The sequence below is a fragment of the Rutilus rutilus genome (assembly GCF_951802725.1).
Source record: "Rutilus rutilus genome assembly, chromosome: 3".
Lineage (NCBI taxonomy): Eukaryota > Metazoa > Chordata > Actinopteri > Cypriniformes > Leuciscidae > Rutilus > Rutilus rutilus.
This window is the reverse complement of record NC_140211.1, coordinates 52497615-52512404: the sequence shown is the minus strand read 5'-3', so window position 1 is coordinate 52512404 and position 14790 is coordinate 52497615. Positions and strand designations below refer to the sequence as shown.

At 39.7% G+C, this 14790-nt stretch overlaps 2 protein-coding genes across 3 annotated transcripts in view; both read left to right on the top strand.

Annotated features, from left to right (window-relative positions):
• Positions 1-14790, top strand: part of frem1a (Fras1 related extracellular matrix 1a) — a 35905-nt gene that overhangs the window by 11734 nt on the left and 9381 nt on the right. For both annotated transcript variants that reach the window (XM_084403840.1, XM_084403841.1), the window contains 18 exons: positions 168-276; positions 1345-1476; positions 1607-1951; positions 2699-2841; positions 2961-3157; positions 3292-3382; positions 3460-3627; positions 5508-5716; positions 5831-5924; positions 6007-6259; positions 7084-7287; positions 7817-8002; positions 8130-8326; positions 10544-10751; positions 11198-11342; positions 11548-11689; positions 14026-14221; positions 14333-14597. In XM_084403840.1, the coding sequence (XP_084259966.1) occupies positions 168-276; positions 1345-1476; positions 1607-1951; positions 2699-2841; positions 2961-3157; positions 3292-3382; positions 3460-3627; positions 5508-5716; positions 5831-5924; positions 6007-6259; positions 7084-7287; positions 7817-8002; positions 8130-8326; positions 10544-10751; positions 11198-11342; positions 11548-11689; positions 14026-14221; positions 14333-14597 (3284 nt within the window). The remainder of the gene's footprint in view (positions 1-167; positions 277-1344; positions 1477-1606; positions 1952-2698; positions 2842-2960; positions 3158-3291; positions 3383-3459; positions 3628-5507; positions 5717-5830; positions 5925-6006; positions 6260-7083; positions 7288-7816; positions 8003-8129; positions 8327-10543; positions 10752-11197; positions 11343-11547; positions 11690-14025; positions 14222-14332; positions 14598-14790) is intronic.
• Positions 1-14790, top strand: part of hnf4b (hepatic nuclear factor 4, beta) — a 457854-nt gene that overhangs the window by 435251 nt on the left and 7813 nt on the right. The window lies entirely within an intron of this gene.

Below are 14790 nucleotides of genomic sequence, written 5' to 3'. Positions count from 1 at the left end.
ATAGTCATGGAAGTCTACCCTTATAAGATCTGAAGTACACTACAAGTGCACATTCAATACAATTTAGCACTTCTTTTTTTTCTGCAGGGGAACTATACTGACTTGATGTTAAACAGAATTATTTTCTTTAACTCGATAATGCAGTATGTATTGTTAATTTCTACTAGGTGGAGTTTGAGGTGCATGATTTCTACTTTGAGAAAAGCCAGCCTGTGGTGGTGCATGTGTCAATCAGGACAGCTGATACTAATGCACCAAGAGTATCATGGAACATGGGTCTGTATTGTGCATCATTTTCATATACATATTTACATGTTGCTCTGTTCTCATCTCAGTGCTTTGCTTAAGAATCTTTTCTTAAACAGAACATTTGAAAGACGGAAATTCCCCTCCCCCAAAATAGGACTTGTTCCATGTAAATGAAATAAGTTTAGCTTTAAAGCAAATTTAGATGTCCAAACTGATGTTATTTTGGGTGTAAGATTTATTTATTTAAAAAAAACTAAATAATAACTATGCTTTTTAACACACTTAAATAGACTTTTAAAAAGTGCACTTTGTTAAAAAGTCAAATTAAAGGCTTATTACCTGGAAGTACTTTTTAAATCATTATGTTTTAATAATATGTATTCGTGCTTTAAAGAAGTACATTAATTTTGATGTGTTGACTAACATACTGAAGTATATGTAGAGTATTTGATTATAATTTTAACTGTAGAGTTATTCAATATCACATTTAAAGCTAATATTAATATTTTAAATGTACTAAATTGCAACTTCATCATTACAAATGTATTTAAATACATGAAATGCAAGTTTCAATAGAAATGACATTTAAAGGTTTTTTTTTAACCTTAAATGCTTGTCAGTAAATTCGGCAGTACACTTTAACAATATTTAGACAATTTTAAGACAGGCTATTAAGACAACAAAAAGTAATTTTCATATAAAGATATGTCCTACTTAAGTGGGACAAAAAAAGGCATTAATGGCATTTAATCTAAATATAAACTACAATACTTTTTATTGAATTGCCTTAAGTTTAAATGTACGCTCAAGTATACTAAGGGAACATGTTATATTAGAAGAATATGTCATACTTGCCAAAATCACACTGAATGGTAGTGGGCTATTTGTGAAATTAAATTAACTTTCTTTATTAAAGATCACACAAAACCGCAGTGAGTGTGGTGATTAAATGCCACGGAAATATCATCAATCCCAGACAATTAATTGAACCCGAAGGAAAACTCTGAAAATTACAGTACCTGATAATCTAAAAGATTAGGATGTGTAATGAATGCCAGACAAATGAGTTTCTCGCTATTTCTATCAAATGAATAGGTCTCAGTCTGTTGGAAGGTCAGTCTCGTCCAATCACATGGGATCAGCTGCAGATTGTTGACAATGACAACCTGAAGGCTGTGAGGATCATCACTGTGGATGGCCTGCAGCATGGCAGACTAACTGTTAGAGGTACACATAAGATGATTTCCCAACTCCCCAATTTGGAAATATGAATCTGTTATATCAGTTGACTCACATTTTAGTCACATCTTTGCATTTTGCACTTCTCACTACCACTGCATGTTTATCTGTATGTTAGGTGGAAAAGGTTTCATGTTCACTGTGAAGGATATTAAGGATGGTGTGGTACACTACCATCATGATGACAGTGACACTACTAAAGATTATATAGTTTTCCGGATTACTGATGGCTTACATCAAACTAGACACAAGTTTCCCATCAACGTCCTGCCCAAAGATGACAGTCCACCCTTCCTCATTACCAATATGGTGCTGGAGCTGTCTGAAGGTCAGACGGGTCTTTTGAGAGGATCCATTTTGCAAGCCTGTGATATGGACTCAAGTGATGACTACATCATGTTCAACATCACCAGACCTCCTCACGCAGGGGAAATCATGAAGATTCCTGGTCCTGGGATAACAGGTGAGGAAAAGGGTTGTAGGAAAACTAGAGCATACTCATAAAGCATGTTTTTAGATTAGTAGTATGAGCCAAATCAATTAATTTCACTTTATATATTAACCACCTAGAACACTCTAGCACCGTCTTGTAATGCCGAGGTAACCAGTTTAGCGACTGCCTTAAAAGCCAATCATAAAACCCTTCAAACAAACTAGCAACTCACTAGTAACCACCCAGAACACCCTAGCTACCGCCTAGTAACACCCTACTAACCATCCCATAATATCATAACACACTTCCTAGAAACCACCGAAAACTCCCTCGCAACCACCTATTGTAGCAACGCCCTATAAGCCGTATAGAGCTCCATAGAAACCACCTAGTAACACCATAGCAACTAACTAGCAAATCACCCACAACCCCCAACAAACAGCATTCACATTTTCTTTAGAGCATGTGAAAAATCTAATTCATTCTTGGGGAATTGAGTGTCCTCAGGCATCCTTTAAATACCACTGCAAAAAGTTTTGGTAACACTTTATTTTACAGTGTCCTTACATATGTCCTTACCATAGTAATAACAGTAAATGATGCGCAATTACATGCGACTAACCCTCAACCAAATCCTAATCCTAGCCTAACCCTATAGTAAGTACATGTAGTTGCTTAATATTACTCAGTACTTAAATATATAATTACACTGTAACAATGACACCTTAAAATAAAGTTGAACCAAAGTTGTTTTTTTTGTATGTGTTTTTTTTTCAGGATACCCTGTTTACCGTTTTCTTCAGAAGGACCTCTTCCATTCCATCATCTACTATCGGCACTCAGGCAGTGAGGTGTTTGATGACTCTTTTGAGGTGGTGCTCTCTGATTTTCATGACCCTCCTAATCTTTCAGAGCCTCAGGTAAGTTCCAGATTTCCTAAACATCCCCTCTTTGAGGTTTTAGCATATTTTTGCTGTTTCCTCTAATCTGACTTTCCTCAGAGTTCACATGTTATTCACTAACCAGGTAATCTTTGCAGGTCATTGTGATTCAAATCCAGCCAGTCCCTGATCAGCCTCCACAAGAGGCACCGGGTGTGACCAGGCACTTGGTTGTCAATGAGACTGATGTCACCTACTTGACCAAGCAACAGCTGCACTTTGTTGACTTGGAGTCACCAGATAGTGAGCTCACATACACCGTAACCACCCCACCTTTCTACAGCACCACCTATGGGTACACAATTAAACTAGAAGCCTATGAGGTCCACAGCAGGACGCGTTCAATTCAAGCCTGCTGCATATAACTCAACATGTATGTGCTGAAGGAATTCGGAGTGATGTTAATGCTTAGTACATTTTGATTTACAGAGGGTCTGATGCAGGAAGGTTGTTTCTGGTTGATAGCATCCCAAAATTTAAAAAGGACCCAAACGCCCCGATGCTTAGACTTTTCACTCAGGTAAATACTTTGATCTGGAGTTAGACATATAATTTTTCCCAAAGCAACCGAAGCTGTAAATGATCCTCTCTTTATAGAATGCAGTCAACTACATGAAAGTTGCTTACATGCCTCCCATCCTGGACATTGGACCCTACCCCCAGCACATCCAGTTTATCCTGTCGGTGACCAACCAGCAAGGCAGCATGACCGCTGGAATCTGCTTCAACATAACGATTCTGCCAGTGGATAACCTGGCACCAGAGGTAGCCCTCATCTACCCAATCCAGAACAGATAATAATTACAGTATAGTGCTTGCTAGTGGTACTTATTGAGTAGAGTTGAGCTTTTACTTTTCTACTCGAAGAAATCAAAATTTTCACTGTAAAATGTCCAAAAAAGAGATTGAGATATAGATTTATTTTGAGCCGGAAAGAGATTGATATGTTTGAGTGGACCGCTCTCAATGTTATTTTCGGTTTCCCTGGTTACACATTATGTCCTCGTTTGTTTCTATAGTTACCCATTAGTTTCAGTTGTGTCCAGTTTGGTTGGCTTTTTCTACCCCTGTATTTATAGCCATGTGTTTCCGTTGTCCTTTGTCAGTTCTTGTTCTTTGTCAGGTCTCCTCCACCTCGACTGCTCCCTTGAGGACCACACAAGGATTTTTTTTAAAAACTCCTATGTTGACCACTCCCTCTGTGTTTTCTTTTACACTGGTTCAAAACGAGCAGTCCAAGGGATGCCTGGATATTGTGCTCAAAGGGACTTTTGTGGATTATGTGGAGTTGTTGCTCCTGCACTGCTGTTCCCCTCTCACCATCGGCAAGGCAGGGGAGGAGGAGCCTGTCAGCCCCGCACCTGCCACGGACCCAGAAATAGAGCCCGAGGCCACCACAGACCTTGAGCCCAAGCCCTTGTCTGTCATGGTCCAAGTAGAGCCGACTTAGAGCCGACTCTTGCTACAGAGCCAGAGGCAGCCACCGCATCAATCCTGGAGCCAGAGCCGGCCCGCCATTCCAGTCTTGGAGCGATAGCCTGCCAACTGGGTTGTCCTGGAGTTTGTGCACACTGCCCAGTCTGATAGACCTGTGGTGAGCTGATCCAGTTCCCTCCCTAGTACCTACTCCCTACTCCTCCTCCGCCAGTCCCATCCGGAGTCCATCCTCTTCCTCTTCCTCCTCCCTCCCCCAGTCTCCTAGCTCCTGCATCCCATTCGGTCCATCCCAACTCTCTGGTCTCTTACATTCTGCTGGTTCCATCCATTCTCTTGGATACACCTTCTCCTCTGGTGTCGTCCAACTCCTCGGCTCTTGCCATGCCACTTGTTCTATGCAACTCTATGGCTCCGCCTCTGGCTTCCCGATCTCCAGTTTGGCATGGTGTTGTGGATTCCCCAGCTTCACCTCGGCCCTCCAGGCCCATGTCTCTACCTTGGCCTGTCAACCATTCAGCTCTGTCCCGGCTGTGTGCTCCCTCGGCTCCACCATGGTCCATCAGCCCTAGGGCTCCTCCAAGCTCCCTCCTCCCTCCGGCTCAGCCTCGGTGGAGTCGTTGCTCTAGATCCCTGTCTGTCACCAGCTCTGCACCCACCTCCAGCGCCCCCTCTCTCCATCCACACTTGGACATTCAGTTACGGCACGAGGACAGGCCTTCTGGGAGGGGAGACTACTGTCACGATTCTATGAACTCAAGGCCAAAGTATACTTAACTTTTTATGCATACGCGAGGGTCAGCGTTCAGTGCGCATAACTTGAATTTCAGAATTGTGTATTTATATATACAAAATAATTATACACAGTACAAACACATATATTAAATAAACACAAACTTTTATTTTGGATGCGATTAATCGCGATTAATCATGCCCAGCACTACTTGTTTTCATAAGGGATGTATTCACCATATTGTTTATATGTGTTATATTTTATATAATTTTATAATATAAGAAATAATTATTATTTTTGTTATTTTGAGCTTGTTCAAGTTAGCAGCTGATTTTACAATTAGCATGGTGCGAATGCTACACCTTTTATCATCTTATTCTACTAACTATCTTATAAAATATAACACTTTATTAATCATAGATATCAGAACTATAAAAACACAAGTTGAGTGCTAGGATGTGTTTTTTTCCGTCTTTAGGTACATGTGAGGCAGCTGACGGTGGATGAGGGGGGAGAGAGCTGGGTGAGTGAAGAACACATGCGTCTAAAGGACCAGGACTCACTCGAGGACTCTCTGCACGTGGAGCTGAAGACGAAACCTCAGCATGGCAGTATTTTCCTGGATGGCACACCTATGAGTCCAGGCCAGACTTTCACAGTCAGGGATCTGAAAAGCCTAAAAGTTAGGTCAGATGTGGTTCATCATAGTTTGTTTGGGTTCATCTTATACACTCTAAGTAGTATTTGACCTGGCTGGTTCATTCTACATTATCTTTAGTTTTAACTATTTTGTCTTAACAGATATCGCCATGACAGCTCTGAGACAGAACATGATGATATTAAATTCATTGCCACGGATGGGATAAATATGGCTGACTTTGTACTACATGTCAAGGTAATAGAGATTTATCTTACAATTACTTTTTTTTACCACAAAAGAAACACTTTAAGATATCTAACAAATGCATGTTTGACAGGTGACGCCAGTCAATGATGAGGCGCCAGTGCTAGTGCCAGGTTTGAAACCCATTTTAGCCTGTGCAGAGGGACAGGAAGTGGTCATCACCATTGAGTACATCTGTGCCACAGATCCAGACAGTGATGATAGCACATTGATGTATATGATCGCCCGACAACCATATTATGGGGTAGTTCAAAGAAATGACATTGTGGTGGACCGCTTCATTCAAGCAGATATAACTGCTGGCTTCATTTCCTATAGACACACAGGTAATATAAGAAAAGTAGTAATGTATTTCTTTCACTTTTTATATTTCACTTTCTGTAGGTGAACTTAATATCCAACCATATTTAGACCTACCCTTGTGAAAAAGTACACTTCAGCATACAAAAAGAGTTCTTAAAGAAGAATGACCTAGGGCAAAGTGGATGTAATGTTTGCAGACTTATAATCTATTATAGTTAAACATTTTATTAAATGCAATTAGCAAACTTCAAGGTGCTTTTTTGACCCACTTAAGTAGGACTTAAGTACATCTTTATATGCAGTTTCCTAATTATTTCTGTTGTCTTTGAAATATAGTTAAAGTGTACTGCTGAATCTACTGATAAGCATTTATGGTAAACTTTATAATGGTATACTTTAATGTCGATAATTTCTATTGAAACTTGTATGTCACGTATTTTATAAAATATGTAATTGCATATTTGCAATCGTGAAGATGCAATTTAGTAAATTTAAAATATAGCCACTTTAAATGTAATATTGAATAACAAAAAAAAAAAAAAAACATTTAATTTGACATTATTACAAAGTGCACTTTTTAAAAGTGTACTTAAGTGGGTTAAGATTAAGAAACAGTCATGAAAGTCTACTTTCTTTAAGTACACTTAAGTGGCCTTTTATTTAATTTATATTATATTATCTGCAAGTACCGTTTTTTAAAATTACTTTTAAGATTTGAAGTACACTACAAGTGCACAATCACTGTGCATTTCTTTTTTGCAAAGGTATGTAAATGCATTTGATATTGTTTATTAAATATGATTATAAACCTGTGAAGTAACAAATCTATACCAATTTTACTCCAAAGGACACGAGATTGGGCTACAACCACGCCATGACATTGTCACGTTTGTGATCTCTGATGGAGAATCAGGGCTACTTCCTTCCTGTTGCAGTGACAAAGCCACTATATTCAGTGCACAAACACCTGAAATACAGAATTCCCTGCCTGTCTATGACCTTAATATCACCGTTTATCCTGTGAACAACCAGCCACCATCTATTGCTGTTGGTAATGGGAACGCTTTTCTTTCTGATGTAATTATAACATGCAGTATGTATGTGTACGTATTAAGGAGCTACAGAAAGTAAAAACCTTTGTACGTTATAAAACAAGATATTAATTGTGTTTAACATATTACAATTAATTCTTAGTACCACTGTTGTTGATACAGTATAATATCAATAATCTCAGTTATAGAATGATTCGTATCCCTTGTTACTTTAAAGCACAACAAAATATTATAATATATTCTGATTTAAAATGTATTTTAAATTAAAACTTTGATTACTTTTGACATTGAAAGTTTGACATTATGACAAAGTGCACTTAAGTGTGTAAAGAAAGAGTCATGAAAGTACACTTAAATGGCCTTGTATTTTAATATGTTCTATTGTCTCCAAGTACTTTTTTAGTTTTTTTTTAATATACAAGTACATTTGAAGTACATTAAGCACATTATTTCGCAAGGGATATTGTAGCATTCGCTGCTTGTTGCTGACATGCTAGGGTCCATGACACTTTTTTCTTCTCACATCAGGAGAGGTGTTTGTGGTGAATGAAGGAGGGTCAGCCTCTATCACAGTGACCCATCTGAGAGTTGAAGACCAAGACTCTGCTCCAGAAGATCTCAAGCTCATCCTGGTTACTCCTCCACAGTTTGGCTACATAGAGAACATCCTGCCCAGTCCAGGATTTGAAAAGAGCAACATGGGAATCAGTATCGGTGAGCCAGTTCTGTTATGTGCATTTGACTGTTTTAAAATGTGACTTTGCCAAAATTGGTGTCATTGCATTGGGTTATATTATATGGTAATACTGGAGCCTGAATTGTTTTTTTTTTCCTCGTTTAGCCTCTTTCACCTACAGGGATGTGTTGAATGGACACATTAACTATGTCCAGTCTAGACACCAGAGGATGGAGCCGACCACTGACCAGCTCATGTTGCATGTGTCTGATGGGAAACAGCAATCCTCTTCAGTCCCGTTCTACATCATCATCAGTCCGACCAATGATGAGATTCCAGACTTCCTGGCCAGAAACATCACGGTCAGTCAGAGGATCATCTTGTAAATAACACAGCTGTGTAGCAAATTAGCTCAAAAGGGAAAACTGTGTAATTAATTGTAATGGGTTTTAGCTTTCAGAATTAACTGTAGCAGAATTAACCTAGCAATCGTCCACCAAGCAGACTGTACAATCTTCTGTCAACTCTAAGAAAACTGATTCTTGCCATAAGGCTTTCTTACTGTGTATATTGCACTAACAGTACAAAAGCAAAGTGACTTTGATTTGTGAGCTGCAAACACAGAGACAATAAATTGTGAATAGAACAAGGTTTAATAAATGAAACTACTGGTTAATACAGCTAAACTAAGCACAACACATACTGTATATACAGAGAAAAGAATGGCAATGTTCACAATCAGTTAACCACAACGACCTAATGAGAACCATCAGAGAATTAAAATCACCTTAAAGTGGAAATGAAGCAGTCAATGTAAAGTTTACATAATTTAGTAAACTGATTACCATTTTAATAAAGGGTCAAAATGTAGAGACGTATCTAAAGTTGATAAACGAATACTTGCATTGGCTTTGGTGCTGAACAACTGGATGCGTATAGAGTATGGAGATTCTTGATGAGTTCGTATAGTAAAAGGAGTGTGATGCAAGTTATGGTAACTTTATACGCCATTAATTAAGAAATGAGAAGAGGATTTATTTTCAGGCGTGACAGGGTTTGGTCAACATTGATTTACTTAAATATAATATCAAATAACAAATTACAGTTAAAGGGATAGTTCACCCAAAAATGTGAATTCTTTCATTAATTACTCACTCATGTCGTTCCAAGCCCGTAAGACTTTCGTTTATCTTCGGAACACAAATTAAGATCTTTTTGATGAAATCTGAGAGATTTGACATATGAATTGAGTGGTTTAGTCCAAATTTTCTGAAGAGACTCGATCGCTTTATATGATGACCAGATTTAATTGAGGTGTGGCGAGCAGGACGAGATTGGTGATGAGCGACACCTGCGCGACGCACCGGCCTCGTATCTCTCACGGAGGAGCAGAAGCATAAAAGGAGGAGCGACGACAGTGAAGGACGAGAGAGGATCAGGCCTGGACTATTTATGTAATGTTTTGTTTTTATATGTGGCGGCAGTCGTCCGTGAGGGGCTGCCGTCTTTATTTTCGTTTTGTGTTTGTTTTATTTTATGATTATTAAAGTCTTTAAATGTCCGCCTCCTCCTTCCCAAAACATCTTACCTTGCTACATCAGGCTTCTATTCACATATAAACATTGATCAGCGAACACAAACAGAAGCTCAACTGAACCTGCTCGAGGTGCGAGAACAAACCTCATTGGTTCCTCCAGAAGCTCAAACGTGCTGCGTAATACGAGAATGAACCTCATTGGTTCCTCCAGAAGCTCAAACGTGCTGCGTAACACGAGAACAAACCTCATTGGTTCCTCCAGAAGCTCAAACGTGCTGCGTAATACGAGAATGAACCTCATTGGTTCCTCCAGAAGCTCAAACGTGCTGCGTAATACGAGAATGAACCTCATTGGTTCCTCCAGAAGCTCAAACGTGCTGCGTAACACGAGAATGAACCTCATTGGTTCCTCCAGAAGCTCAAACGTGCTGCGTAATACGAGAATGAACCTCATTGGTTCCTCCAGAAGCTCAAACGTGCTGCGTAACATGAGAATGAACCTCATTGGTTCCTCCAGAAGCTCAAACGTGCTGCGTAATACGAGAATGAACCTCATTGGTTCCTCCAGAAGCTCAAACGTGCTGCGTAATACGAGAATGAACCTCATTGGTTCCTCCAGAAGCTCAAACGTGCTGCGTAATACGAGAATGAACCTCATTGGTTCCTCCAGAAGCTCAAACGTGCTGCGTAATACGAGAATGAACCTCATTGGTTCCTCCAGAAGCTCAAACGTGCTGCGTAACACGAGAATGAACTATGAACTATCCCTTTAAAATGATAATCAAGCCTTTTACATGTGCTTTGTATGTTAGTCAACACATCAAACTTAGTGTACTTCTTTAAAGCACAACAAATGATTATTAAAACACAGTGATTGTACTTTGAAGTAAAACTTTGAGGAGATAGTCAGTCAGAGACTTGTATATAACAGCTAAATAACTGAATAAAGCGAGTAGGTTTGTGTGTATACATTTGGCATGATCTGTATCAAGAAACACTGCTCTAATCAGTTGAGGTGTGATGACCAACGTTTGTCTTTTAGGTTCGGGAGGGAGACATGAAAGAGTTGGACCCATCTATAATCAGTGCGGTGGATCTTGATGTTCCCAGAGACCGTTTAATGTTCAGCATAGTCCAGCAGCCTCAGCACGGCTCCATCATGAGTGTCCCTCACGGCAATGATGTGACGCATTACAAACGCGGATCTGAGATCTCTGTGGAGCACTTCACTATGGACGACCTCAGGAGTGGTACTTTAAAATCTTTTACGTTTTTCTTTTGACTACAGTCAAAACAGATATTGATGATATAGTCTATTTGTAATATATATATACCTGTATTACCAGTCATTTCATTATTTTATCTTCATTTACAAGTAAAAACGTCACAATTACTGAGTGTTCCAAGTCCCTTTGCGCCACATATTGGTGATTTCGCAAACGAGTGTCAAATGTGACTGGGTTATACACGCAGCGGCACACCCGCGGTAGTAGTAGGCATTTTGGTTTGGCATTTTGTGTATATGTGTATATATATATACTGAGTGATATGTTATATCACAGAAAATGTCTTTACTCTCACTTTTGATGAATTTAATAGTCCTTGTTGCATGATTTAATGCGTCCCCAACCTTTTCGTTTTGTTTTGTTTTTTAATAATATATCAGACAATATATTTTGTGTTGCTCTGTCCTCAGGCATGACTCTGATGTACATGCACGATGACTCTGAGAGTGAGCAGGACGGATTTATTGTTAGGCTCTCTGACGGAAAGCACCAGCTCCAGAAACACGTGCAGGTTAAAGTATTGCCTGTCAATGATGAGGAGCCACAAATTATCCGGTAATTGCAGATAAATATCATTGAAGTGAATCATACTTTCCCATTATTCATCAATAAATTATACATTAGTTTATTTCTTGTAACATGATTATGAATTGCTCACTACTCAATACATTCAAACCATAAATGTTGAAGACATTATAGCCTATCACATTAAGTGGTAAGTCTCTGTGGAAAAGAAAAACACACTATAATTTATTTGCAGGAACACTGGCCTTGAGATGGAGGCTGGGGAGTCCAGACTGATCTCCAGTGCTGTGCTTAGCGCTCACGACAAAGACACTTCTTCTTCTGACATCATCTACGTGTTTGAGAGCATACCGAGACATGGTGTCATTCAGATGAAGGTCAGTTTGCTCAATATGCAGTGAGAAAAATATCTAATCTCTTACTTCCAAAAATACCAAAGTCTCTGAGAAATGTTTCCTGAACCTTTGAATATATGCCATGAAGAATTAAGGCAGTTCTGAAGGCAGAAGGGGGACCAACCCGATACTAGCAAGATGTACCTAATAAAGTGGCCGAAGAGTATATACAGTGGGTACGGAAAGTATTCAGACCCCCTTAAATGTTTCACTCTTTGTTATATTGCAGCCATTTGCTAAAATCATGTAAGTTCATTTTTTTCCTCATTATTGTACACACAGCACCCCACATTGACAGAAAAACACAGAATTGTTGACATTTTTGCACATTTATTAAAAAAGAAAAACTGAAATATCACATGGTCCTAAGTATTCAGACCCTTTGCTGTAACACTCATATTTAACTCAGGTGCTGTCCATTTCTTCTGATCATCCTTGAGATGGTTCTACACCTTCATCTGAGTCCAGCTGTGTTTGATTATACTGATTGGACTTGATTAGGAAAGCCACACACCTGTCTATATAAGACCTTACAGCTCACAGTGCATGTCAGAGCAAATGAGAATCATGAGGTCAAAGGAACTGCCTGAAGAGCTCAGAGACAGAATTGTGGCAAGGCACAGATCTGGCCAAGGTTACAAAAAAATTTCTGCTGCACTTAAGGTTCCTAAGAGCACAGTGGCCTCCATAATCCTTAAATGGAAGACGTTTGGGACGACCAGAACCCTTCCCAGAGCTGGCCGTCCGGCCAAACTGAGCTATCGGGGGAGAAGAGCCTTGATGAGAGAGGTAAAGAAGAACCCAAAGATCACTGTGGCTGAGCTCCAGAGATGCAGACGGGAGATGGGAGAAAGTTGTAGTAAGTCAACCATCACTGCAGCCATCCACCAGTCGGGGCTTTATGGCAGAGTGGCCCGGCGGAAGCCTCTCGTCAGTGCAAGACACATGAAAGCACACCTGAAGGACTCCAAGATGGTGATAAATAAGATTCTCTGGTCTGATGAGACCAAGATAGAACTTTTTGTCCTTAATTCTAAGCGGTATGTGGTGAGAAAACCAGGCACTGCTCATCACCTGTCCAATACAGTCTCAACAGTGAAGCATGGTGGTGGCAGCATCATGCTGTGGGGGTGTTTTTCAGCTGCAGGGACAGGACGACTGGTTGCAATCGAGGGAAAGATGAATGCGGCCAAGTACAGGGATATCCTGGACGAAAACCTTCTCCAGAGTGCTCTGGACCTCAGACTGGGCCGAAGGTTCACCTTTCAACAAGACAATGACCCTAAGCACACAGCTAAAATAACGAAGGAGTGGCTTCACAACAACTCCGTGACTGTTCTTGAATGGCCCAGCCAGAGCCCTGACTTAAACCCAATTGAGCATCTCTGGAGAGATCTGAAAATGGCTGTCCACCAACGTTTACCATCCAACCTGACAGAACTGGAGAGGATCTGCAAGGAGGAATGGCAGAGGATACCCAAATCCAGGTGTGAAAAACTTGTTGCATCTTTCCCAAAAAGACTCATGGCTGTATTAGATCAAAAGGGTGCTTCTACTAAATACTGAGCAAAGGGTCTGAATACTTAGGACCATGTGATATTTCAGTTTTTCTTTTTTAATAAATGTGCAAAAATGTCAACAATTCTGTTTTTCTGTCAATATGGGGTGCTGTGTGTACAATAATGAGGAAAACAAATGAACTTAAATGATTTTAGCAAATGGCTGCAATATAACAAAGAGTGAAAAATTTAAGGGGGTCTGAATACTTTCCGTACCCACTGTATATATATATATATATATTAGGGCTGGGTATCGATTCAGATGTTCCAATTCGATTCGATTTCGATTCACAAGCTCTCGATTCGATTTTCAATTTCGAATTTCGATTCCCGATTCGACTCAATGAATATAGATTTAATACAAATCCTATGTTTTATAAAAAAGAACAGTAACCATAAGTTTACAAGTGGGTAATTAATAAAAACAAATTAAGAGCCACAAACCTGTTTTAAACTCTCTTTATTTTAGGTACACTTGGGTACATTAAAACAGAAGCCAACTCTATATTTCAAATGCATACAAAGAATAGACAGGATTTTGATGCAAGATGAAAAATTGATGCTGAAAATTGGACAAGTCAGAACAGTCGCATGCCTTGATCAAACAGGATCAGGTTATTTTATGTTTAAGATAAAACAAACATAAAATCTCACAGCATTAGCTGTGCATATGTGTGTGTGTGTGTGTGTGTGTGTGTGTGTGTGTGTGTGTGTGTGTGTGTGTGTGTGAACAAACCCAGAATGTTTGCTGTTCCTCAGGTCGGCACAGACTGGGTGTCTGTATCTGCAGGAATGAACTGCTCTCAGCAGGTTTTGGATATGAACCTGTTACGGTACCTTCACACCAGTCATCCTGGAGCACCCGCTGCTGACTTCTTTGTCTTTCACCTGATGGACGGCAAGAACCTCTCTCCTGCTCAACACTTCCACATTACAGTCAAAGAACTGGAGAAAGGTGGGCTGCTGCTTTTATTTCCTGATGATATGCATCCTGTATTCCAAGAGTTATCAGCAAATTGTTCAATTGAGTCAGTTCTTTTCAAGTCTGCTCTGTGCTGATCTGCAGGAGACATAGCATTGTTCCTGAAGCCTGTGAGGTCTAGTCGAGGGGAGCGTGTGGTTCTCACCACAGACGTCTTGCTGGCGGTAGACGGCACTGACAAGCCGGAGGAGCTGCTCTATGTTATCACTGTACCTCCAGCACATGGTCACGTGGAGTACATCAAACACACCGGCGTGAAAATTCAGTCGTTCAGTCAGCTGGACGTAGCAGCAAACCTGGTGTGTTATGTACATGACAACAGAGCCACTTCACCTAAAGAGACCCTGCAGTAAGGACCTCATGCAAGGACTGATGCAGTCTGCGTTCATCATCAACCTTTATTTTTATTTTTATGGTTGAATCTTGCAAAATAATGTTATAGTTTTATTTTTCGAGTTATTTCCCCCCCAAAAATCGAAATAAATAAATATTATTTATATAAATATTCAAAAATGTAGTATAATTATGCAATAATGTCACAA